At 40.5% G+C, this 26189-nt stretch overlaps 1 protein-coding gene across 2 annotated transcripts in view; it reads left to right on the top strand.

The window, feature by feature from the left end:
* LOC126100851 (integrator complex subunit 2) overlaps positions 1-26189 on the top strand; it is an 82019-nt gene that overhangs the window by 51370 nt on the left and 4460 nt on the right. For both annotated transcript variants that reach the window (XM_049911519.1, XM_049911520.1), the window contains exons 10-15: positions 3302-3708; positions 13748-13891; positions 15451-15603; positions 16044-16218; positions 16927-17155; positions 21137-21247. In XM_049911519.1, coding sequence (XP_049767476.1) covers positions 3302-3708; positions 13748-13891; positions 15451-15603; positions 16044-16218; positions 16927-17155; positions 21137-21247 — 1219 coding nt within the window. The remainder of the gene's footprint in view (positions 1-3301; positions 3709-13747; positions 13892-15450; positions 15604-16043; positions 16219-16926; positions 17156-21136; positions 21248-26189) is intronic.

Here is a 26189-nt window from a genome sequence, read left to right on the forward strand (position 1 = left end):
GGGACTGGATCAGATTCTGAATGTGGCTCTCCAGCAGGGATACGACTTCCTCAAATCCTGCCCTGAAATCAGATCCATCCTTCAAGAAATCCTCCCCACTCCACCAAGAGTGTCTTTCCGCCGTCCACCTAACCTTCGTAACCTCTTAGTTCATCCCTATGAAATCCCCAAACCACCTTCCCTACCCTCTGGCTCCTACCCCTGTAACCGCCCCCGGTGTAAAACCTGTCCCATGCACTCTCCCACCACCACCTATTCCAGTCCTGTAACCCGGAAGGTGTACATGATCAAAGGCAGAGCCACATGTGAAAGCACCCACGTGATTTACCAACTGACCTGCCTACACTGTGAAGCGTTCTATGTGGGAATGACCAGCAACAAACTGTCCATTCGCATGAATGGACACAGGCAGACAGTGTTTGTTGGTAATGAGGATCACCCTGTGGCTAAACATGCTTTGGTATGTCTGCTTGTGTCTGTATATGTGTGGATGGATATGTGTGTGTGTGCGAGTGTATACCCGTCCTTTTTTCCCCCTGAGGTAAGTCTTTCCGCTCCCGGGACTGGAATGACTCCTTACCCTCTCCCTTAAAACCCACATCCTTTCGTCTTTCCCTCTCCTTCCCTCTTTCCTGATGAGGCAACAGTTTGTTGCGAAAGCTTGAATTTTGTGTGTATGTTTGTGTTCGTTTGTGTGTCTGTCGACCTGCCAGTACTTTCATTTGGTAAGTCACATCATCTTTGTTTTTAGGTATATATATTTTTCCTACGTGGAATGTTTCCTTCTATTATAAATATACACACACATTGATATAAGACTGTTAGATATTATTTAGCTGTCATACTATGTCCTTCATCGGACATAGGCAAAACACACACACACACTCACGCATGCCCACACACACTCAAGTGTGCGTGCGCCCACACATGCACGCACACACACACACACACGCACACACACACACAGTGTGTGCTATTGCAGTCAGGCCTCAGAACCTGGGATGACAGTGGCCGTGTGTGTGTGTGTGTGTGTGTGTGTGTGTGTGTGTGTGTGTGTGTCTGACAAAGGACTTATTCCAAAGTAAATGGACGGATAAAAACAAATCTATTCACCAAACAGTGGCAGGGAAACACACACAGAAAAGGATTTAACTTTTACAAGCTTTCAGAGCCAGTGGCTCCTCCTTCTGCCGGAAGAGTTGAAGTGGAAGTCTCCCCTGACTTGGGGTTGTGGTTGAGTTTTCTAAACCATACCCCTTTCCTCTAAACCTCTCGAGCTCTTTTCCTTCACGCCTCTTCCTTCTCCTTCAACTCTCCCACCAGAAGAAGGCGCCACTGGCTCCAAAAGCTTGTAAAAGTTAAATCCTTTTGTTAGTGTGTTCCCCTGCCACCACTTGATGAGTAGATTTTTTTTGTCTGTCCATTAACATTATATTATCAATAAAGGACTTAATTCGATATCTAAATAATACCTAGTAGTCATTCATTAATGTCCCTATCTGCCACTTAATGCTTCGTCTCTCAGGTGAGTAACTATCTAACTGTTTCTTATAATTGCTGTTCCATTGTGAACTTTCCATTACATACAACAGTAAACACTTAGTAACGCAACAACTCTGAGATGCAAAAGTACTGTGATGTGGATCACTGAAGAGTAGCTCAGCATAGTGTCATTAGCCCGCTCTTCCATTGCATTCAGTGAACCTGGGTTGCTGATGATGTCGAGTCCATCTATACTGCTGTATGTCTGTGTTGCATCACGGGGACTGGCTACTTTCAACTGGTGCCAGTGGAAGCTTAGCAGAAATTTTTCATAATTTCATTTAAAATTTCTGTTTGACTGCGCAGTTCTCTGGCATTAAAACCTATTGGTTTAAGTCTTTGAGCAGTGGAATCTTTGCAAATCAGTTTACTGCTTTTTAAACATGATTTTCAAAATAACCACAGTTTAACTGCTTGACTCTGTTCCAGCAAATAAGTGGTGCGAACAGGGCTGTGCATTGTCACCTCTCCTCTTCATTGTGGTCTTGGATGAGAGAATGACTGTGATGGCAGAAAAAACTGGAGAAGACAAGATAAAAGCAATGGTCCAGAATGAGATTTTCACTCTGCAGCGGAGTGTGTGCTGATATGAAACTTTCTGACAGATTAAAACTGTGTGCCGGACCGAGACTCGAACTCGGGACCTTTGCCTTTCGCGGACAAGTGCTCTACCAACTGAGCAATGGTGTTCATGGATGACTTGATGATCTGGAAAAACAGGGAGGTGCAGATTCAGGAACAGCTGGGTGCTTGTAAGGAAATTGTGGGACAATGTGGAATGAAATTCAGTGTAAACAAATGTGAGCTCCTGGTCACTATTAGAAAGGAAAAAGACCTGCTAGTAGAATAAGAACTGCATGTGATCAATTGAAAAGCGTCAAGTCCTTGGGAAGTGTGACAGAGGAAAAGGGAAGAAATGAAAAAGAGATCAGTGAACATGGCAGACAGGCAGAAGCATTCCTGGGAAGCATTAGGAGCCTGGTTTAGAACAAAGACATCCCACAAAAAAGCAAAGAAGTAATATATAGAAGTTACTACTTCCCAGGACAGACCCAAGTGTCTGAAACATGGGTAATGGAAAAAAGAGGTGCAAGCAGATTACAGGCATGTGAAATGAAATTCCTAAGAAGTAGGATAAGAGTAACTAGGAAAAATAGGATGAGAAATGAAAGGGGAAGGGAAGCAGTGAAATAGGAACACTTGTTCAGCAGAAGAGAAACATCAAGGTTAAGATGGTAGGGGCACTTAAAGGGTATGGAAAACAAGAGGATTTCCAAGAAGATCAATGAAATACAGATGCAAAGCAAACAACCAAGAGGAAGACTAAGGGGTAGATGGTTGAAATGTGTGGAGGAGCGTGTTGAAAAAAAGAGGTGAGGACTGGACCAGAGTGAACACAGGAAGGTGGTGGGAAAAGGGACTAGATAGCAAGGCTTATGTTCCAAACAGACCCAGCTTGGGGCTGGAAATTGTTCAAGATGATGATGATGATGATGATGATGATGATAAATGTTTGACTATGTAGTGTTTTGGTTTGTATTACCGCCAATTCCTGGAATTAGTGGAAGTCAGGGAAATCCTTCAGTTATCTTGCATCACAATGGACTAAACTTACAGATAGAAAAATTGTAATAAAATTTGAAAATGAGGCTGCTTTTAATATTCTTTGTGCTCTAAATAATAATTAGTTTAACAAAAAATTATTAATGAAATTATATAGTGGCATGATTTATCTCTACATCCCTTTCAAAATTTTCAGGCAGATATGCAGCAGTGTCTCGCCCCTTCATCCCCTATTACCAGCTTTAGTGGAGGTTTATGTCAATTCTATATTGGTACCAAGCTCTAAAGCACACAACTTGGAACATACAAACCAACCCCTTGATGAAGAAGAAATCCAGAGGGTCTTTCAGAATTCAGTTCCGAATACACAGTCTGTTGTTGGCAAGAGTGCTGGCAGCCAAAATGCCGAAGCAGCACCATCCCTAACATCACAGTTGTTGCTGCTGTACTACCTGCTGCTGTATGAAGATGTCAGACTGGCCAACATTCATAACCACGCAGCTGCCGGTCGCAAAGTGAAGAGTTACTCTGCTGAATTTCTCGCTGAGCTGCCTATCAAATATTTACTGCAGCAGGCACAGAAAGATCAACAAAGCTATGCAGGTAATTTGACATTTATTCAGAACCTGCCTCTGTAATATAACATGTTCATATTAAATATGCAGTTAGGACCATAATGTTTTATTTACAAGTATCAGTATTGTGAAAAGGATATATTGCTACTCACCATAAAGATGACACATTGATTTGCAGACAGGCACGATGAAAAGACCATTACAAATAAGTGGTGTGTTTTTGAAATGTGCATAAATTTCCATCTTCTCGAGGGTATTAAGTAGTAATCCTTTAGGTGCGTCATGAAGGATTCTCAAGCTATTATTGGCGGAACTGTCTGGATGCTTACTCTGCTTCAAAAGCTGGCCGAACAGTCATTTGTATTTTCTTTAAACCACAAGGAAAAATTTCTTCCTGTCTGGCCAGTATATTGCTGGCAGCAGTGTTGGCATAATATTTGAATTTAAATACGTTTTATTGCTGTTGCCATTCATGTGCCTCAGTTTAGTTTTTAGCAGGTTGCTAGAAGTGAATGTGATGGTCACTTCAGTGTTTTTAAATAACCTGTTTATTCTGTCCGAGACAGTTCCCATATAAGTCATTTTTGTGAATTTTCTGTTATGAGCTACAGAAGGGCTCTCAAACTATTGCAATTTCTGAAACAAAGTGTGTACAACATTAGTGTTAAAAAGAAATAGGACCCTACCCACTCACAAAAAGTAAAGCGAATAATGACAATATTCCGGCTGTGGTTAGTGAGAACGATTATATTTCCAAAACTTTAAAGTTTTTTACTGAGAATGGTACTGTAGAGATTGATAGAGATCCTTGTCTGAAATTTCAGGCCAAGATTAAAAAGTTGATTGATGAAAATAGTCATTTAATTCTGCCAAATGAAAAACTATAATTGAAAATGATGAATGCACAACTACCAAAGTTAAGATCACAATTAAAACCTCATAAGCCAAATTTGGCAATATGACAAATTGTCTATCATAAAAACTGTCCCACATACAAATTAAACAAAAATCTAAATGAGATTTTAAAGTCATTTTATCTATATGAAGATAATTTTAGCGTCAAAAGCATTGATGAATTAACAGAAGCAATATACAATTTTGGCATTCTGATGGCATAAGATTTGCCTCTTTAGATATTAAAGATTAGTATATAAATGAGCCCTCTCTGATACCATCAACATTATTAGAGAGAATTTACTGTGGCATAAAATTATGAATGCAGATGGAATAGGTGAGTTTATAGACCTATTATAAAATGCACTTAGTTTCAATTATTTTTCATTTAATGATAAAAATTACTAAAAAAATAAAAAAGTAGCCTGGCAATGGACAATTCTTTAGCTGGTACTGTAGCTGACATTTTTGACAATTTTATTGAATTACAATTTATTAAAGGCAATCCACAGATTGCAAACAAAATTCTCTACTACAACAGGTATGTGGATAATGTAATAATTTTATATAACACTCCCATAGAAGAGTTAGATGCTGTCACTAACATTTTTACAAGTATTCATTCCAAATTAGTTTTGACAATTGAACATGAAAATAATAGAAGTACAAATTTTTTTGATTTCACAATCTCAAATTGCAGTGGTCAGCATTGTTTCACATTTACAGAAAGCCTTCTGCATCTGATGTGATCATAAATGCATCTTCTTGTCACCTACTTAGGTATAAAAAAGCATTTCTCCAATCTACAGTTCACAGAGTTTTGAGATTGCCCCTTATGGCAGCAAGAGAGGGGAAGAAAACCAATGTGCACTCCATGTGCATACCGGGGGGAGTCATTCCAGATGTGGAAAGGGTCCTTCCGGATGCCATGAAGGGTACAGGGTGCACCCATCTGCAGGTGGTGCTCATGTTGGCACCAATGATGTGTGTCGCTATGGATCGGAGGAAATCCTCTCTGGCTTCCGGCGGCTATCTGATTTGGTGAAGACTGCCAGTCTCACTAGCGGGATGAAAGCAGAGCTCACCATCTGCAGCATCGTCGACAGGACTGACTGTGGACCTTTGGTACAGAGCCGAGTGCAGGGTCTGAATCAGAAGTTGAGACGGTTCTGCGACCGTGTGGGCTGCAGATTCCTCGACTTGCACCATAGGGTGGTGGGGTTTCAGGTTCTGCTGGATAGGTCAGGAGTCCACTACACGCAGCAAGCGGCTACACGGGTAGCAGGGGTTGTGTGGCGTGGACTGTGCGGTTTTTTAGGTTAGGTGGCCTCGGGCAAGTACAGAAAGGGCAGCAGCCTCAAAGGGTGTGGGGCAAAGTCAGGGCATGCGGGGGCCAAGCAACAATCGGTATTGTAACTGTAAACTGTCGAAGATGCATTGGTAAAGTACCGGAACTCCAAGCGCTGATAGAAAGCACCGAAGCTGAAATCATTATAGGTACAGAAAGCTGGCTGAGGCCAGAGATAGATTCTGCCTAAATTTTTACAAAGGCACAGACAGTGTTTAGAAAGGATAGATTGCATGCAACCGGTGGTGGCGTGTTTGTCGCTGTTAGTAGTAGTTTATCCTGTAGTGAAGTAGAAGTGGATAGTTCCTGTGAATTATTATGGGTGGAGGTTACACTCAACAACCGAGCAAGGTTAATAGTTGGCTTCTTTTACCGACCTCCCGACTCAGCAGCATTAGTGGCAGAACAACTGAGAGAAAATTTGGAATACATTTCACATAAATTTTCTCAGCATGTTATAGTCTTAGGTGGAGATTTCAATTTACCAGATATAGACTGGGACACTCAGATGTTTAGGACGGGTGGTAGGGACAGAGCATCAGTGACATTATACTGAGTGCAATATCCGAAAATAACCTCGAGCAATTAAACAGAGAACCGACTCGTGGAGATAACATCTTGGACCGACTGATAACAAACAGACCCGAACTTTTTGACTCTGTAAGTGCAGAACAGGGAATCAGTGATCATAAGGCCGTTGCAGCATCCCTGATATGGAAGTTAATAGGAATATAAAAAAGGGAGGAAGGTTTATCTGTTTAGCAAGAGTAATAGAAGGCAAATTTCAGACTACCTAACAGATCAGAACGAAAATTTCTGTTCCGACACTGACAATGTTGAGTGTTTATGGAAAAAGTCCAAGGCAATCGTAAAATGCGGTTTAGACAGGTATGTGCCGAGTAAAACTGTGAGGGATGGGAAAAACCCACCGTGGTTCAACAACAAAGTTAGGAAAAATACTGCAAAAGCAAAGAGAGCATCACTCCAAGTGTAAACGCAGCCAAAACCTCTCAGACAAACAGAAGCTAAATGATGTCAAAGTTAACGTAAGGAGGGCTATGCGTGAAGCGTTCAGTGAATTCGAAAGTAAAATTCTATGTACTGACTTGACAGAAAATCCTAGGAAGTTCTGGTCTTACGTTAAATCAGTAAATGGTTCGAAACAGCATATCCAGACACTCCGGGCAGATGATGGCATTGAAACAGAGGATGACACGCATAAAGCTGAAATACTAAACACCTTTTTCCAAAGCTGTTTCACACAGGAAGACCGCACTGCACTTCCTTCTCTAAATCCTCGCACAAACGAAAAAATGGTTGACATCGAAATAAGTGTCCAAGGAATAGAAAAGTAACTGGAATCACTCAACAGAGGAAAGTCCACTGGACCTGACGGGATACCAATTCGATTCTACACAGAGTACGCGAAAGAACTTGCCCCCTTCTAACAGCCGTGTACCGCAAGTCTCTAGAGGAACGTAAGGTTCTAAATGATTGGAAAAGAGCACAGGTAGCCCCAGTCTTCAAGAAGGGTCATCGAGCAGATGCGCAAAACTGTAGACCTATATCTCTGACGTCGATCTGTTGTAGAATTTTAGAACATGTTTTTTGCTCACGTATCATGTCATTTTTGGAAACCCAGAATCTACTCTGTAGGAATCAACATGGATTCCAGAAACAGCGATCGTGTGAGACCCAACTCGCTTTATTTGTTCATGAGACCCAGAAAATATTATGGAACAAAAAAGGACTATCCCATTGATAATGAATGGAAAGTTTACTAAAGATTTTTAACTGCAGAAACCACTTCTGAAGCATTTTTCCATCCATTTCTTTATAGACAATTAAAAAAAAAACCAACTGACCTGCTGGAGAAGAACCATAAATATTATTATCTGCTACACATTGTATTGTTCTTTTCATGAGTTGTCAAATGCTGTTAGTAGAAGTACACTGTCCCATTATGAGAGAGGGAAGTAGACTCGAATGACTTTTACATCATGGTCGACAAAAAAAAGAATTACCATATTTGCTAAAAACCTCATTTTGATATCTCAAGCTCAGTGATGTGGCACAGTGGTTAAGGCAGTGAACTTGCACTTGAAAGGAGTAGGGTTGAATTTCCTATCCAGCCATCCAGAATCAGTTTTTTTGTTGTTTTTTAAAATTGGTAAAGGTGAATAATGCAATATACCTGTGGAAAGGACACAGCCAACAACCTTCCCCATCATTGTGCTGATTAAACCTGTGCTCAGCCTTTGGTGAACTCAGCTCTGATCGTATGTTAAACCTATCCCTTTCTTTCTTTCTGCACTGAGCGAGGTGGCGCAGTGGTTAGCACACTGGACTCACATTCAGGAGCCCGATGATTCAAACCCACATCCAGCCATCCTGATTTAGGTTTTCCTTCAGACAAATGAAGGGATGGTTCCTTTGAAAGGGCACGGCCGATTTCCTTCCCTATCCTTCCTGATCATATCTCGTGCTCAGTCTCTGATGCCTTGTTGTCAACAGGAAGTTAAATACTAATCTCCTACGCTCTTTCTTTCTGTCTTCTTTCCTTCCTTCTTTTCTTCGACATTTCAGTTTGATTATGAAATAGTAGGGATGTATGACTGACCTAATATGCAGTATTATAAGAAGGGAAATTACTACTCACCATATAGCGAAGTTGCCGTCACAGATAAGCTCAACAAAAAAAACTTTCACTATTAAAGCTTTTCGCCAATGGCCTTAGTCAATAATACACACACACACACACTCGCGCGCGCAAATGTAACTCACACACAAGACTGCAGTCTCAGGCAACTGAAACCACTTGAGTGTGATTTCAGTTACCTGAGACTGTGAGTGTGTTTCAGTTGTCTGAGACTGCAGTCTTGTGTGTGAGTTGAACTTGCTTGAGTGTATGTGTGTGCATATGTGTCTGTATTGTTGACAAAGGCCATTGGCCAAAAGCTTTAATTGTGAAAGTCTTTTTGTTGTGCCTATCTATGACTCAGCAGCTCGACTATATGGTGAGTAGCAACTTTGCTGCTTGTAATATTGTTACATTGCATCCTGGATTTTCCATTTTTTGATCTAATATGTTGTTGTTGTGGTCTTCAGTCCTGAGATTGGTCTGATGCAGCTCTCCATGCTACTCTATCCTGTGCAAGCTTCTTCATCTCCCAATACCTACTGCAGCCTACATCCTTCTGTACCTGCTTAGTGTATTCATCTCTTGGTCTCCCTCTACGATTTTTACCCTCCACGCTGCCCTCCAATACTAAATTGGTGATCCCTTCATGCCTCAGAACATGTCATACCAACCGATCCCTTCTTCTAGTCAAGTTGTGCCACAAACTCCTCTTCTCCCCAGTCCTATTCAGTACCTCCTCATTAGTTGTGTGTTCTACCCATCTAATCTTCAGCATTTTATATCCTCTCTACTTCAACCATCATAAGTTATTTTGCTCCCCAAATAGCAAAACTCCTTTACTACCTTAAGTGTCTCATTTCCTAATCTTAATCCCTCAGCATCACCTGATTTAATTCGACTACATTCCATTATCCTCGTTTTGCTTTTGTTGATGTTCATTTTATATCCTCCTTTCAAGACACTGTCGATTCCGTTCAGCTGCTCTTTCAAGTCCTTTGCTGTCTCCGACAGAATTACTATGTCATCGGCGAACCTTAAAGTTTTTATTTTTTCTCCATGGATTTTAATACCTACTCCGAATTTTTCTTTTGTTTCCTTTACTGCTTGCTCAATATACAGATTGAACAACATCGGGGAGAGGCTACAACCCTGTCTCACTTCCTTCCCAACCACTGCTTCCCTTTCATGTCCCTCGACCCTTACAACTGCCATCTGCTTTCTGTACAAATCGTAAATAGCCTTTCGCTCTCTGTAATTTATTCCCGCCACCTTCAGAATTTGAGAGAGAGTATTCCAGTCAACATTTTCAAAAGCTTTCTCTAAGTCTACAAATGCTAGAAACGTAGGTTTGCCTTTTCTTAATATAGCTTCTAAAATAAGTCGTAGACTCAGTATTGCCTCACGTGTTCCCATATTTCTACAGAATCCAAACTGATCTTACCCGAGGTCGGCTTTTACCAGTTTTTCCATTCGTCTGTAAAGAATTTGCGTTAGTATTTTGCTGTGACTTATTAAACTGATAGTTCGATAATTTTCACATCTGTCAGCGCCTGCATTCTTTGGGATTGGAATTATTATATTCTTCTTGAAGTCTGAGGGTATTTCGCCTGTCTCATACATTTTGCTTACCAGATGGTAGACTTTTGTCAGGACTGTTTCTCCAAAGGCTGTCAGTAGTTCTAATGGAATGTTGTCTACTCCCGGGGCCTTGTTTCGACTTAGGTCTTTCAGTGCTCTATCAAACTCTTCACGCAGTATCGTATCTCCCATTTCATCTTCATCTACATCCTCTTCCAGTTCTATAACATTGCCTTCAAGCAAATCGCCCTTATGTAGACCCTCTATATACTCCTTCCACCTTTCTGCTTTCCCTTCTTTGCTTAGAACTGGGTTTCAATATGAGCTCTTCATATTCATACAACTGGTTCTCTTTTCTCCAAAGGTCTCTTTAATTTTCCTGTAGGCAGTATCTATTTTACCCCTAGTGAGATAAGCCTCTACATCCTTACATTTGTCCTCTAGCCATGCCTGCTTAGCCATTTTGCATTTCCTATCGATCTCATTTTTGAGACGTTTGTATTCCTTTTTGCCTGCTTCATTTACTGTATTTTTATATTTTCTCCTTTCATCAATTAAATTCAATATTTCTTCTGTCACCCAAGGATTTCTACTAGCCCTCGTCTTTTTACCTACTTGATCGTCTGCTGCCTTCACTACTACATCCCGCAAAGCTACCCATTCTTCTTCTACTGTATTTCTTTCCCCCATTCTTGTCAATTGTTCCCTTATGCTCTCCCTGAAACTCTGTACAACGTCTGGTACTTTCAGTTTATCCAGGTCCCTTCTCCTTAAATTCCCACCTTTTTGCAGTTTCTTCAGTTTTAATCTACAGTTCATAACCAGTAGATTGTGGTCAGAGTCCACATCTGCCCCTGGAAATGTCTTACAATTTAAAACCTGGTTCCTAAATCTCTGTCTTACCATTATATAATCTATCTGAAACCTATCAGTATCTCCAGGCTTCTTCCATGTGTACAACCTTCTATATATACAAGACATGAAAGACAAACATGAAACACATCAGTGAATTAAGCATAGTGTGCAAAGACAGCTCTGAACAAGATGTGGGAGTGTACCTCCACTATATAATGTACTGTATATGTACTCCATATTGGAATGAATTCTGGCTGTCATTTCAACTTTGGAATTGACAGGACAAAATCCCTCAGTATTTGGCTCTTTTCTCTCCACCCTGTGGAGCCTGCCACACCTGACAAGGCTCTCCTTTTAGCTGCAGAACAGGCATCAGTGAACACACAGCATCAGAGAAAGAGCTGTGATTGGGCGATGACTAGACATTGCCACTCAACCCACTGAAACGTCAGTTATATAGCTTATTTAATTCAAGAATAGAAATGTTTTATATTGAAAATTATCAGTTTCTCTCTTCTTGTTGACCCCCCCCCCCCCCCCTCTCTCTCTCTCTCTCTCTCTCTCTCTCTCTCTCTCTAAGTTCCTTCTGTCCATATTTTGAGGAAAGACATACTCTTTGCATAATGTGGTTAGAAATTGTACTAAATTATTGATATAAATACTTTCTGTAGACATTTTCTTGGCATACCAGCTCTGTAGTAGTCAATCAGTAGAAGTTGGTAAACAATGCATAGCTTGTAATCCGTCTTGTCATCTTAGCTCCCAAGTTTTAAATTGGTAAGACATCAGACTGCTAGTATTTTATGCCAGCCTTAGCGATCAAAGAATACTACAGTGCAATAGTTTTGTAGTAGCTATTTGTGAATGGGTGGTTAACGAGTCACACTCACTTTGCCGATTGCTAATGCCTCCTGTAATGTTCAAGGATCTGACCTACCTTTACATGCTCAGCCAAATACTCCAGTTCCAACAGCAGGTGTTCCTGTAATTAATTAGTGTCTACAGGGCTGAGGGAAGGGTACACTTTGACATCACCCACACAAAGCTCTGATAAAACTGTGCATCTGTTGAGACCAGAACCAACATACCTAAGTGTGGTCTGCACTGTTCCCTGTTTATAGCTGCCCGTATTGTAACATTAAATTAAGAATTGAGGAAAGACCTCATTCCACCACGCTGTATTTTAAAAGATGTACTTTATTCAGCACTACTATTTTTGGGCATCACTTATTTTCCAGTGCTTTGTAACAGCTGTGGATATGTTGTCTTTGTCTTCTCATACAAAAATTTGTTTGCCATGCATAATTGTGCATAGCATAGTCATCAGTGTGCATGGATCTCATCATGCATAACTACAAGACACATCTGTGTAAGGCTGTTTGTATGGATCAGTAACAGAAACAACTGTGTGTAAGTGCTTTTAGCTATGCAAGAGGAGATTATGCACTGCACTATGAACAATTATACATGGCATCCAATTTTTGTGTGACAAGAAGAGGGTGATGTTTCCACAGCTGTTATAGAAGCACTTGAAAATGGCCCATGCTCAAAACTAGAAATGCTGAATAAAGCACATTTCTACAGTGCAGCCCAGTGGAATGATGTTTTTCCTCAAATTTATGGAGGCTCCGGTGCCCTCCCAGAAAGAAAGAAATTATTGATAGATACAATTTTGTCTATAATAGGGATTTTCTGTCCTAATATTTGCAATTTATAATAATTGCATAATGCACAGTTCCTGTTCACAGATGCACGCATAACCATTGCTACACGGATGGTGTAATGTTGACAAAATGATAATGAAGTGGATGATCAACTACTCATGAAATATTTGCATTTAAGGTATACTTGATCTTATATTGAAATATCCCATGAAGGCATTGAGTAGATTCATGCTGACGTTTATTGAAAATGTTGCGGCATGGTTGATCGCCAGTCCCCACAACACGACACACGTACTTGAAGGTCTACAGTATTTTTGTAACAGTTCACTCACTCATTCCAAGTGGAGAGTAAATACCTGGTATTTCAAAATGACATAGTTTAGCAATATTGTAACCACATGGAAGGAATTTTGTTGCACAGGTCATGTGAGCAGCCAACATGTCCAGCTGCCACCATGTCCCAACATTCACTACTTTATAACTATAACTACTGCCTTCGACAGTTATATTAGTACTACCGATCGGAGCATGGCTTCAGTATTGGCAGTGAGCAGCAATAAGAGAGTATGTTTTGCATGTGTATGAGTTCTTTGTGGTAAAGTGATTTACACAGATTTATTCCTAATTCTTGATTAAAATTCGTTATTATTCGCTGCTTCAGCCTCAAAACTGATTTCCTCCAATCAAGAGCACTCAATACAAGGTCAACTCATTTGTAGTGTGGTGTGTAATACACACATGTTCCATTACTGATGATGTGTGTTACAACCATTTGGTTATTGGATTTTTGTAAAATAATAATTGCATACTTCCATTAACATATAGTGAAGTGCAATGATACAAGTTGCCTGTTACAAAGTATTACTGTACTGTGTTTTAATGGAAACAGAGTGACACTCACAGAAGATGACACGTAGGTGCTGCAGTGTACCTCGACAACCAAAAGAGGGAAAAAATTTTATGTTTTGCAGATGGTGGATTTACAAAAATCTAGTTTATTTCAGCTAAGATTATTAGCATCCATTAATAATGACTAGATTAGTTATAAAACTGTGTTTATCACAATTGTTTGTCTTTTTTGTTTCAGGTCTATTTTCTCCCTTGTTGAGATTACTTGCAACACACTTTCCTCACTTGTCTCTTGTTGATGACTGGCTTGATGAAGAACCAAGGGTGCATGTTACTGAGAGCCATGACCAGGCACCAGTCACAGTAGCTGCCATAGAAGAAGGCAGGTATTTTCATTAGGCCCTAGCAAGGAGTAGAAGTTCCTTATTATGAATTTATTCATAAACTTGACTTAATATTTTCACTTAGAAGCCACAGTTGATATTTTAAAGTATACATTAGCTACTTTCAAAATTCATGTTTTAGCAAACTGAGATAGCTCAGTTAAGTAGATTCTATCTCCACATGTATAAATGATTGAAGAGTAGGGTTGTGGTTTTACTTACACACTATTATTTACAGTACTTGTATTGTACTTCAGATAAGCATAGGTGGGCAACTATAGAACTGATACCAAACCAAACTAAAATTTCAACTTGTTTGTTTGTTTGTTTGTGTGTGTGTGTGTGTGTGTGTGTGTGTGTGTGAGAGAGAGAGAGAGAGAGAGAGAGAGAGAGAGAGAGAGACTCACACTTCCACTATTCCGTGAGTTGTCTCTGTTACTCCTAAATCCTTTACAGTCTGTCAGATCTTTCCTTTCCATATATGTTAAGGAGAGGTGCCATGACAACACTGTCAGTCTGCTCACCCTAAGGGCAAATATATCTCTTCTGGAGACTGTATGTGATGAACAAATTTTACAAAGGGCAAGAATGTATAAAAATCTATAAAAAATTGTGCCAGTATTCAAAATGTCATATTTGACAAACCACAGTGCACTGAACACCTAGCTGTTTCATCCTAACAAACCTGCGTTGGATGTATATATGTTTCCTCAGGCCACTTCATGAACTGTGATAAAATGCAGATACTGGCTGCACCCTTAACCCGGTGGAGTTCTATGGTCTAGGAATCTGGGGGGAGCACGTAATTGAAAATCAGCACAAATCACTCAATAGAGGATGGCTGCTAGACCTGATGGGATGCCTTTTAGATTGTGTTCTGAATATCCAAACAAGCATGTCTTTCAAACACTGTAATTTTAGATGAGAACTTCCTATCAAATAACCCCCCCCCCCACCTTGTGCCCCCCCCCCCCCCACACACACACACAGACTTAACCCCTGTTAGATACCATTGATCCCCTTTCTTTCCCAAGTAGTAGAATTTAATTACGTATTTATTTGCACTTCATCACCTTTCCCACTTCCTTTTGTGTTCTGTGCACTGAACCTTGTCCACTGAACCTGATGCTTTGTTACCTTTGACTTCATATTCTTGCCATTGCTGTCTGATTCATATTTGCCTGCCCTAGTCCTCAAGATATATGGGTCTCTCTTAGTATAAGGTGTGAGTGGTCTTTCCAACCCCCCCTCCCCCCCCCCCTCCAGTTCACCTCCTCCCACTTCTTTGCAACCTGAATAAAGAGTTCTGAAAGTTGTGATGACTATTTTATTCCTTAAATGTTTCTATCAGCCATACTAGCAATTTCGATTCCTACAGTTAAGTATTGGAAAGTGATTGTTTCTCCTTGTAGTTTTAACAGTTTTATCAATTCAATTTTTCATTTGTTATGTTTTCATTGTTACTTAATATGGTAAACGCTTCAGCTTCATGTGTTATTACTATTAACCTATTGCAGTGAGCAGTGCACTTAGTATCGTCTTTTTTCTTGTTCAACAGCATTCAGCCATATTTCCACATGTCCATCAAGAACTGCTCAATTGTTAAGACAGCTGTTAAATATGCCAGCAACTAGTGTATGGCCTTTTGCTGAAACCATCATAAGTTATTTCAAATCTTTGCTGCATGAGAATGTACCTCGATATATACAAGGTAAGTATGAGAGAACCTTTTCTACTTTCATTTTTGACCTGTGTGGCAAGGGAAGACTTTATTATGAAGAGGTTGAATGAATAATTGGTATATAGGTAACAAGAAAGACAATAATCATTATTGTCTTGAGTTAGAAACTGACAGAAGCATGAAATTTGAGGAAGGAGTCTCTGTGTCCTTAGGTTTTAAAAACATATGAATGTATATGTCTATTTTGAGAGTCTTGTTTGTTGGTGTTTACTAAACCAGCATAAATGTTTAGGTGTATTTTTCTTTGCAACCCAAGATTTTGGTTGACTTGGAGGAATACTGTAGTCAGTCAATTCAGTAATCTGTAACTTTTTAACAAGCCATATTTGATCTATAACTTAGATTTAATGTGCTTTGTGCTTTAATAATTTAGTAATGTTACTATACATATATGATCTTTTCTTATACAGAACTGTATAGGAGAGTATGGCTACAACTAAACACAGTATTGCCACGCTGTCTTTGGGTTATGACAATCAATGCCATCCTTCATGAGGACCCTGGAGTTAAGAAGGTATCTCTCACTCAGGAGAAGATTGTCATTAATCCCATACAGGTTTTAAGATGTGACAGAAGAGTTTTCAGGTATGCTCATTGATCATTTCATCTGTAAATTATAATTATTGTATGTTGCTTGTGGTTGATTACATTGAATAAAGCTATTAAATGGCCTTAGGTGGGGACAAGGGGATGCAGAGTGAAAGACAAGTGAAACCGTCTTTTCGATACAGTTAGTTTATGACATGACAGCTCTCTCACAAAGCCCTGCCTTTGAATAGTAAATTTTGTAACTGGCTACAGTATGCTGTTGTTTGTGGGAATACAGAACTGATGTTATACCTGGGTTGTTCACACAGAAATGTCCTAAGTGCTGCTGCTAAGGGAGCAGTGTTGGCACTAGGATGGGCTGGGATACTGATAATCTGGACTACGAGGGTAGGATGTTGGTGAGGTAGGTGAAGCCTGGCGAAGGCTGTTTTCCAAGTTTTTCAAGGCCGTGGATGATATCGACAATGTTTCAAGTACTAGTCAATGACCAGGTTACAGTGAAGAGGGTTTCTCAGTGTAATAGCGTTTCTCAGTGTCATGTGGTGAAATGGCATGGGAAATCTGCCTCTGGCTCACTGAACAGGGTATTGACTTTCTATAAAGACTCTGACTAATGATTTCTTTTAGTGGGGCGTGTTCTGTGGTGTCTGAAATGATATTAATGTTAAGCTTTTACATACAGAAATTAAGCTATTGTTATAAACTGCTACCATATTTTGTGTTTTGGTTTTTATTTATGGGCAGATGTGCAAGCATGCTGGTAATTATACTACGAGTTCTTGAGGCATCACTGGCGGCTTCTCGAAATTACCTACAGCGGCACCTCCAGGACCAGGCACCTTCCATTAATACCTCATCCAGTGTCCTAGGTGACAATGAGCGGGAAGAGCTTCGAAAGGCACTTATTGCAACTCAAGATAGCCTTGCTGTGCAGATGTTGCTGGAGCCATGTCTTCCAACAGATGATGACAGAGTATGTGTGTGATGTTTTAAAATTATTATAAGATGTTAAAAGAAACAATGCTCTTTATATTTCATATCATGTAGAATACATTAAGGAAAAAATATTCCTTGAAATTTTGAACTGGGCATCTCTTTATCTAAAATTTGTGAGTAAATTCACAAAAACAAAGTGGTGTGGTCACAATGTTTTGTTTTATTTTCTATCATGCACAATTTGTGAGTTTCATTTTCTTCTTTCATTCTTTGTTGATTAGATTTTTAGCATCTAGAACATCCTTTGGCAGTCGTACGGTACTCAGTGATCTCGGTCTCTGACCTGATGTGTAGTGTTTGTCCATGTACTGTGATTGCTTGATTCAGTTGACAGGGCATTTCTGGTGGCAGGTAGAGAACTGATTATCTGTTATTTTTACATCATTGTCATCAGTCCATGAGAATTTTTCTGTTGCATATTTTGTATGATAGTGAAGTGATCTTAACTGTAAGTAGATAGTCATAAAATTATTCTGATGCTTTCATCTGTGCAGTTTCCTTGTATGATCAAAACATCTGTTTGTAGCCGTAATGTTGATGTAAAAAATAGCCTTTACATGAGGTCAGGGATTTTCTCTGCCTCGTGATGACTGGGTGTTGTGTGATGTCCTTAGGTTAGTTAGGTTTAAGTAGTTCTAAGTTCTAGGGGACTGATGGCCATAGATGTTAAGTCCCATAGTGCTCAGAGCCATTTGAACCTTTACATGAACTGTGTAGGACATAAAGTATGGATATATAAAAATAACTGAAAAAACTTAGTAAAGCACTAAAAACAAAAATATGATAGTAGAAATGGAAAGCATTATACTGTTGAGTTACCATTCGTCAAATAAATATGTAAAAAAGGAAATAAAAGAGAGAGGCTATGTCCTGTTAACAGAATAGTTTCAAGTAGGAGTTTTGGTATAACTTTCACGTAACTCTGCATGAAATTATGGCAAAAATAAGTAGGGAGCAGTAAGTGGTTGGTGGTGTGAAATGCAGGTTTTGAGGTAATATCTTGGTACTGTGTTATTTGTTGTCATAACAAACACTACACCAGTTTGCAGATGCATCAGTTACTAATTATCCAGATGTGCAACATTTTGGCCTTTATGAAGATCATTTCTCAAAACAATGTAACATATTCACAGAATTGTTCTGCCATCTCATGAAAAATGAAAGATAAAGCCATTTGAGGCATGTATTATAAAGGGCGGTTACTATGCTTATAAGTTATTTTACAATGCAGTTTGTTTAATGTATCTCATCCCATTTAGCTCTTTTTGTCCATGATACCCAGAAATTAGTTGATACAAGCATCCAGGTAGTTGCCATGTTTTTTGAGTTCCAGAAGGCATTCGGCACAGTTCTGCACCACTGCTTAATGAAAAGAATATGAGTGTATGAGATATCAGACCAACCGTGTGATTGGGCTGAAGAGTCTAGTGAACAGAACATAGCATGTCATTATGGACAGAGAGAAGTCTTCAGAAGTAAAAGTAATCTTGGGCATGCCCAAGGCAGTGTTATAGAACTATTGCTATTCACAATTTACATAAATGACCTACCAGATAATGTCGGAAGTTACCGGAGGCTTTTCACACATGGTGCTATTGTATACAAGAAGTTGTGACACTAGAAAATTGTAGTGAAATGTGGAAAGACCTCCAGAGGATCAACATTTGATGCAGGGAGTTGCAATTGACCCTCAACATAACTAAATATAATGAAGTTTAAAATTGACGATGGAATAATGACAATATTATGAAAAGGATAGATTGCTACTTGGAAGTCAGAACAGTAGACCATACTGTGGTCCAGAAACCTTCTTTCACAGCCTATGCTGTGGGAGTTGGCTTAGCATCTCTGTGACTGTTTTACATTTAGTAAATGAACCTGTAATGAAACACACTGTCCCTCTTTGGATTGTCTCTATTTCCTCTTTCAATCATATCTGGCATGAATCCCAAACTGATGAGCAGTTTTCAAGTATTGTTCGAATGAGTGTTTTGGAAGCTACTTCTTTTGTTGAGGGACTACATCTTCCGAGGATTCTTCCAGTGAATCTCAGTCAGGCTCGGCATCCCCAGAATTGATTTTATGTATTTATTCCACTTCAGATCTCTCTGTGCACATGCTCTTAGATATTTTATGGAAGCAACTGCTTCCAGTAATTGTTCTACAATATCTCTCTCTCTCTCTCTGTCTTCATTGTAATGAAAATATTATGAAAAGGATAGATTGTTACTGGCCATATAGTGGAGATGTCAAGTTGCAGATAGGCGCAATAAAAAGATAGCTAAACAAATGAGCTTTTGGCCAAAAGGCTTTCTGAAGCAGACAACACACACTCACACACACACACACACACACACACACACACACACACAGACTACCGTCTCTGGCTGCTGAGAGCAGACTGTGAGTGACAATTTCTGTGGCTGCTGAGAGCAGACTGTGAAAAATGGCGCATGATGGAAGAAGCAGTCTGAGTGTCAGGGGTAAGGAGGAGGCTGGGAATTGGGGGGGATACCAGGGTAGGGGTGGGGGACAGTAAAGTGCTCCTTGTGGGAGCATACAGGGAGGTGGTGGGGGACAGAGAAGAACAGCTAGTTGCAGGCAGGAAGCTAGACAGGCTGCCCCCTACCATTTTTTTCCACCTTCCTTTCCTATTCCACTTCCTCCCCCTCCACCCCTCCTGTCAAAATCTACCACCCCAGCTTCCTCCTTACCACCACCACCACCACCCAGGTTACTTCTCTCATCACCTGCAGTTGCTCACAGTTTGGCATCGATATCCAGAGACAGTAATCATTTGTGTGTGTCAATTGTGCTTGCGCGAATGTGTATGTGTGTTGTCTACTTTAGAAGGATGCCTTTTAGCTGAAAGCTCACTTGTTAAGCTCTCTTTTTGTTGTGCCTATCTGCAACTCAACATCTCCACTATATGGCTAGTAGCAGTCCTTTGCATAATATTTTCATTATAATGAAGGGAGGGAGGGGGGTGAGAGAGAGAGAGATTGCTGAACAATCAGTGGAACCAGTTACTTCCGTGAAATGTCTGGGAGGATGTGCACAGAGTAATTTGAAATGGAGTAACCACATAAAATCAATACTGGGAAAGGCTGATGCCAGAGAGATTCATTGGAAGAATCATCAGGAAATGTAGTCCCTCAACAAAAGAGGTAGCTTACAAAACATTCATTTGAGCAATACTTGAAAATTGCTCATCAATTTGAGATGTGCGTCCGATAGGATTCACAGAGGAAATAGAGAATATCTGATGATGGATAGCGTGTTCCGTTACAGGCTCGTTTAATAAGTGTGAAACACAGAGATACTCAGCAAACTCCCTTGGCAGACACTACAAGAAAGGTATTTTGCATCACAGTATGATTTACTTCGGAGAGCCAACCAATATATTGCTCCCTCCCACATAAATCTCGCAGTAAGACCATGAAGATAAAATTAGAGAGATTTGAGCCCACACAGAGGCTTACCAGCAGTCATACTTTCCACAAACCATTTGCAACTGGAAGAGGAAAAGGAGGAAGTGATAATGAGATTCAAAATACATGCCATCATGCACTGTAAGCTGTCTCGCAGAGTATAGATATAGATATAGACTCACCTTACAGCATTTGTATCTTTAGTTCAGGACCACACTGTGTAAGTATAGCACCTCTGCATGCATGTTGTTTTGAGCACAAAAAGGTGAAGAACATGTTTAAAATAAGAGAGAAAACTTATGCACATTAATAAAATGATAGATAACACAATATTTGCTTTTGATATGCAGTGATCAATGATTAAAAAATGACAACAGTGAATTACAGTTCATAAATATATTTAACATCCAACCCTCCAATAAATAATTCTGTTGTAATTAAAATGTAGTGTTTTGATTTTCATTTTCAAGTCTGCAAATAGTAGTTTTTGTACACAGTTATCAGTAATTTTGTATTATGTTCTGCAGGAGAAACCTGGACATTTATGGGCACTGAGGGAAGTAAGGAGCCTCATCTGCTCATTTCTGCATCAGATGTTCATTGCAGATCCATCTCTCGCAAAACTTGTGCATTACCAGGTACTTATAAAAGTTTATAATCTAGCAATTAAGGTAATATTAATTCAGTTTTTATGACAAAGAACCTGAAAAAATCTTCATAGTGGCCTGCATCATTAAAAAATTATGTTAAGAATTGGCAGCCATCAGAGTTGCATGATACCCCAAAGAAAATTGTTTCATAAGCTTCAAAGTACATTCTACATTCCCTTCATATTCCTTAATATATTATGAGATAAGCAAATTAAGAAATCATAAACTGTAAGGTTGATTTGTTGTGAGCACAACAATGGTAGCAGTTGTGATCCACAAAACTACCAACCAATATCCTGGACATCCATTTGTTACAGAATCTTAGAACATATGCTGGGCTCAAATGTAATGACCCCTAGGGGGCTCACAGCTCTTTTGTGAGTATGAGCATGGGACCCCAATTCACTGCAGTACTTCTGTTCCTGTGCTGCAATTTTACTCTCTGCCTATATCTTTTCTCCAATGTCCTCTCTAGGATAGATGTCCTGCTGTCAACCTAGCTTGCTCGTAGGTAACCAAATCTGGCTTCTCCCACTTTGTTCCCTTGTGTTACACCACACCTTTCAGTTAATTTATGTTCAGTCCAAACATCTGGGCTTACCTCCAGATTTTTCAAAAAATTTTATAGATAGTGTGTGTGTCTTGCAGGGAAGGTCGCCCTATAGGTACCATGGTAGTCAGTTCATTTGGGGTTCATCAGGTACTTTCACGGTGATAGCCTCCTGACCACGCAGGGATTGCACTGTTGATGCCTGTCCATTTGGGGGAACTGGGACTCCAGGCACTGGCCATTGTGCAAAGTGGCATAAACCAAATGGGAGAGCACTTGTTCAGTGTAGACAACATCAGGGGGGATATTTGGCATGATGAAATGATCAAAGTTATCAGCCAGTGGCTGCAAGGCCCTGACTGTCTCTTCAGACTTACTGCAATTTAGTGCCATTCGGTATGACCCTAGGAAGGTAAACATAACCAAACAGCTAGTAGAAAGTTATTCCCCTCAGTTTCTTCTTTGCACCCAATTGGATGGAGTGTCAAGTTTTTTGTGGAGTCAAATCATACCCAATTCCAGTTGATAATCTCTTTTAAGTAATTTGTTGATGTACCTGGTACCATCACAGACCAAAAGAACATCAACACTGTCAGGGATTGACTTTTCACAAAGATGTAATGCTCCAGCAGGTGAACTACGCAAACACTTGGGAGAGGCGAGTGATACACTTTGTATGTCATGTATGTCAAGGCCTGCTAGACGCCTAGGCAGACAGTGACACTTTCATCCTTGATTTTGGATTTTCTTTCAGAAAAGGTTCATTTCATATGTTACCACTCACTGTGAAGCCATATTTTCCATCCCCAATGTGGTGTTTTAAATGCCAGTGTCTTGTATATTTATCTTCCCAGTGTACATGCAACCCGATTTGTGGACACTATGGCTGGCCACTTCACAAAAATTCTCCATGTGTAGTACCACTGTGGAAATGACCACCTTCCCCAATCCCCAAAATGTGCTAACCTACTCAAGAAACACAAAACCTAGGCAGTCTCTCATAGTTTGAAGCTCAGGGAAAATATGTCTTTTGTACCCAGTGTCAGTGGATCAACCTTTTCTGTCACTGTGGCCAGGTCCTCATCAGTATCTGCTGTCATTACTCCCTCATCATTGACATTTGCTACTAGTGAAAAAAAAAAAAAAAAAAAAAAATCCTCCCATGTGGGCGATAGGCTCTCCCGTCTGATAGTTCCTGCTGCACCATCTTTGTGAATGGGTTCCTGCACCTGGCCAAAGAAGCAGCTTCTTCCTGCTTCTACCAGTGACAGGGCTCCCTCTTGGTAAACCTCTCACCAGAAAGTCACAGATCAGAGGCCCAACACCAGCCAGTGGCTGAAGGAGACTTGGTCCTTGGGCTACCCAGTCTTCATCTATTCCTACACCCACAGTAGATAAGGAGAAGAAACGTGGCATGACCCTGAAGGCACCAGATCCTCCCTTGTTGTCAGACTCTGAATCATTGTTCATGATGACTATTCTATCCCCACAGGTGACAGACAGTGATGTAGGACAGTGTTCTGCACTGGCCTCTTCCCGCCAATGTAGAGCGCTCTCAACATGATGATCCACTGAGACTGCAATGGATATGTCACCTTCCAGAGCCACAACTAGTTTGCTAGTATTGTGCAATCTGTGTTGCTCTGCAGGAAACACACCTCACTGATGACCAGTCTCCATCTCTTTGAGCTTACTGTGCTCTCTGTTGGAAACCTACTGGCCTTGAGAGAACATTGGGAGAGGTCTGGACATTGGTTTGCGCAGTTGTCGTCAGTGAGTGGATTCCCCTCCACACCTTGTTGGAAGTAATATGAGTGCAAGTGTTAATAACCCCAGCGATCTCCATTTGTAACATTTACTTATCTGCCTCCCCCCCCCCTCCTCCTCCTCCTCCAGGCACAAGTCACTTACAGATCTTAAGATGACCACCTTAATCAAAGAACTCCCCCCCCCCCCCCCCCTGTTCCATACCTTCCATTTTCTCCTACTTGGGGATTTCAGTGCACATCACTCCATCTTCATCTGGTAGGTGTCTTCTGATTGGCGAGCTTCATTCCAATCTCAGTCTGTTTCTCCTCAGTGATGGTCCCCCTATCCACTTGCTGTTCAAGGCAACTTTCCATCATAATCAGAATAACAGGCACTGGAGTAATATCATATTTCTGTTTACATCAGTTCTTACAAGGGTTGTACCCCTTGTCATGATGATGAAGGCTGAAACATCCTACCCCCTAGCTGAAGCAAAGTGACAGTTTATGCTGCTGGTTTTTCTAACAGGAAGCAGAACTTAAAGCCATGACATTTTTCTGAATGCAGAATTGCCAAACTTGAGAAGAGAGAAACAGTATTATAAAAATAAGCATTCTATTGTAACTGATGCTTACCCTTAGAGGCCAATTGGTCAATTGTAAGTGTACAGAGTCTCACTGCAGTAACACTGAATTAAAAGTTCTCAGGTTTCCAGCAGTGTCAAGTAATTAAAATTGCATGAGCTTTCATCTAAGTACTCCTTGGCCATTGTTAAGTCATACCACTTGACAATGGCTCAGGCAGTTTTAGTTACTTGACACCATTGGAAACCCAAGAACTTTTTATTCGATTGGTCAACTGATTCAGAAAAGTCTGTAGTGGAGACACTTAGCAGGAGAAGCCATCACTGCTGCCCCTCTACCTGCAGCAAAGGAATTCCCTTCTCTTTCAGATGTCCCCTGTACAAAACAGTTTGATTCATTGTTTATCAATAACAGAAATAAGGTAAAGGCAACCACTTATCTATGGAGGATTGATGCATAGCATACAGAGAAACATGTAACACAGAGCAGTTAACACTGGCTTTCGAGCTCTTGCTCCATTTCTAGTAGCAGTACACACACACACACACACAGTAATATAAACACTTGGTAGCAGTGAGAATAATTACTTAATATTATTCATTGCAGATAGTTGTCTGTGTGGATGGAGGTGGGGAGACAGTAGGGAAGGACAAACGAGGGAAGGAGAGAGTGGCAAGGTAGTGTGAGGCATGTCTTTCACCAGCTGACTGAGCAGCTGCACAACAAGACAAAAAAAGTTCAGAAGGTAGAGCATATAAGGGATAGAGGAGAGGGTTAGGGAGGAGGGAGTGGGGGAAAGAAGAGGATGGTGGTGGTGATGGAGGAGTCAGGGAGGGCAGAGAGTAAGGGAGAGTGGAGCAAAAAATTGGTGACAGGTCTGCTTAGTTGAGAGAAACTAGTGCTGGAAGGGTGTATACAAATGGCTCATGTTGTGAAGCAGCTGTTGGAGTTTTTAGTGTTATGGTGTGCAGGATGTTCAGCAAATGGATGGTCAAGTTTGCTAGTTTGGCAGTGGCCATTCATGCCCACGTAGAATGCTGTACAATAATTGCAGCATGATGGAGCTGTAACATGGCTGCTTTCACAGATGGCCGTGTCTTTTATTGGGTAGGTGACACCTGTGACTAGACTGCGGTAGGAGGTGGTGGGCGAGTGTATGAGACAAGGCATCCACCTGGGCCAGCCACAAGGGAATGATGACCCATGGGATGCTGAATTGGGAGCAGGATTAGAGTAGGGGTGATGGACAAGGGGATTCTGTTGGTTGGTTGGGTGGGCAGCATGTGACCTTACAAGAGCCTTTCTTGAAAAGACAACATTCTATCCAACTCATCCAGAAACAGATTCTCATCTAGAAACAGATCTCCTGTGCCAGCCGTGTTTACCAGCCACCAATCAACCATGATCACCCTGGCCTCAAAAGCTTAATCACATCCTTCACCAGGGCTTTATTTACATCTCACTGTACCCTTAGATGAGGGATGTTGTTGTCGTGGTCTTCAGTCCAAAGACTAGTTTGATGCAGCTCTCCATGCTGCTTTACACTGTGCAGGCCTCTTAATCTCCGAATAACTACTGCAACCTACATCTTCCTGAATCTGGTTAATGCATTCATCTCTTGATCTCTCTCTTCGATTTTGACCCCACACACTTCCCTCCAGTACTAAACTGGTGACACCTTGATGTCTCGGAACATGCCCTATCAACTGATCCCTTCTTTTGCTCAAATTTCTTGTCTCCCCAATTCTGTTCAGGATTTCCTCATTAGTTCTGTGATTGACCCATTTAATCTTCAGCATTCTTCTGTATCACCACATTTCGAAAGCTTCTATTCTCTTTTTATCTAAACTGTTCATCGTTCATGTTTCACTTCCATATATTGCTACACTCCAGACACATATATCTATATTTGATGTGAACAAATTTCCCTTCTTCAGAAATGCTTTTCTTGTCATTGTGTCTGCACTTTATAATCTCTCTGCTTCGGCCATCATCAACTATTTTGCTGCCCAAATAGCAAAACTCGTCTATGACTTTTGTCTCATTT

This window comes from Schistocerca cancellata, chromosome 9 (assembly GCF_023864275.1).
Source record: "Schistocerca cancellata isolate TAMUIC-IGC-003103 chromosome 9, iqSchCanc2.1, whole genome shotgun sequence".
NCBI classification, from domain to species: Eukaryota; Metazoa; Arthropoda; class Insecta; order Orthoptera; family Acrididae; genus Schistocerca; species Schistocerca cancellata.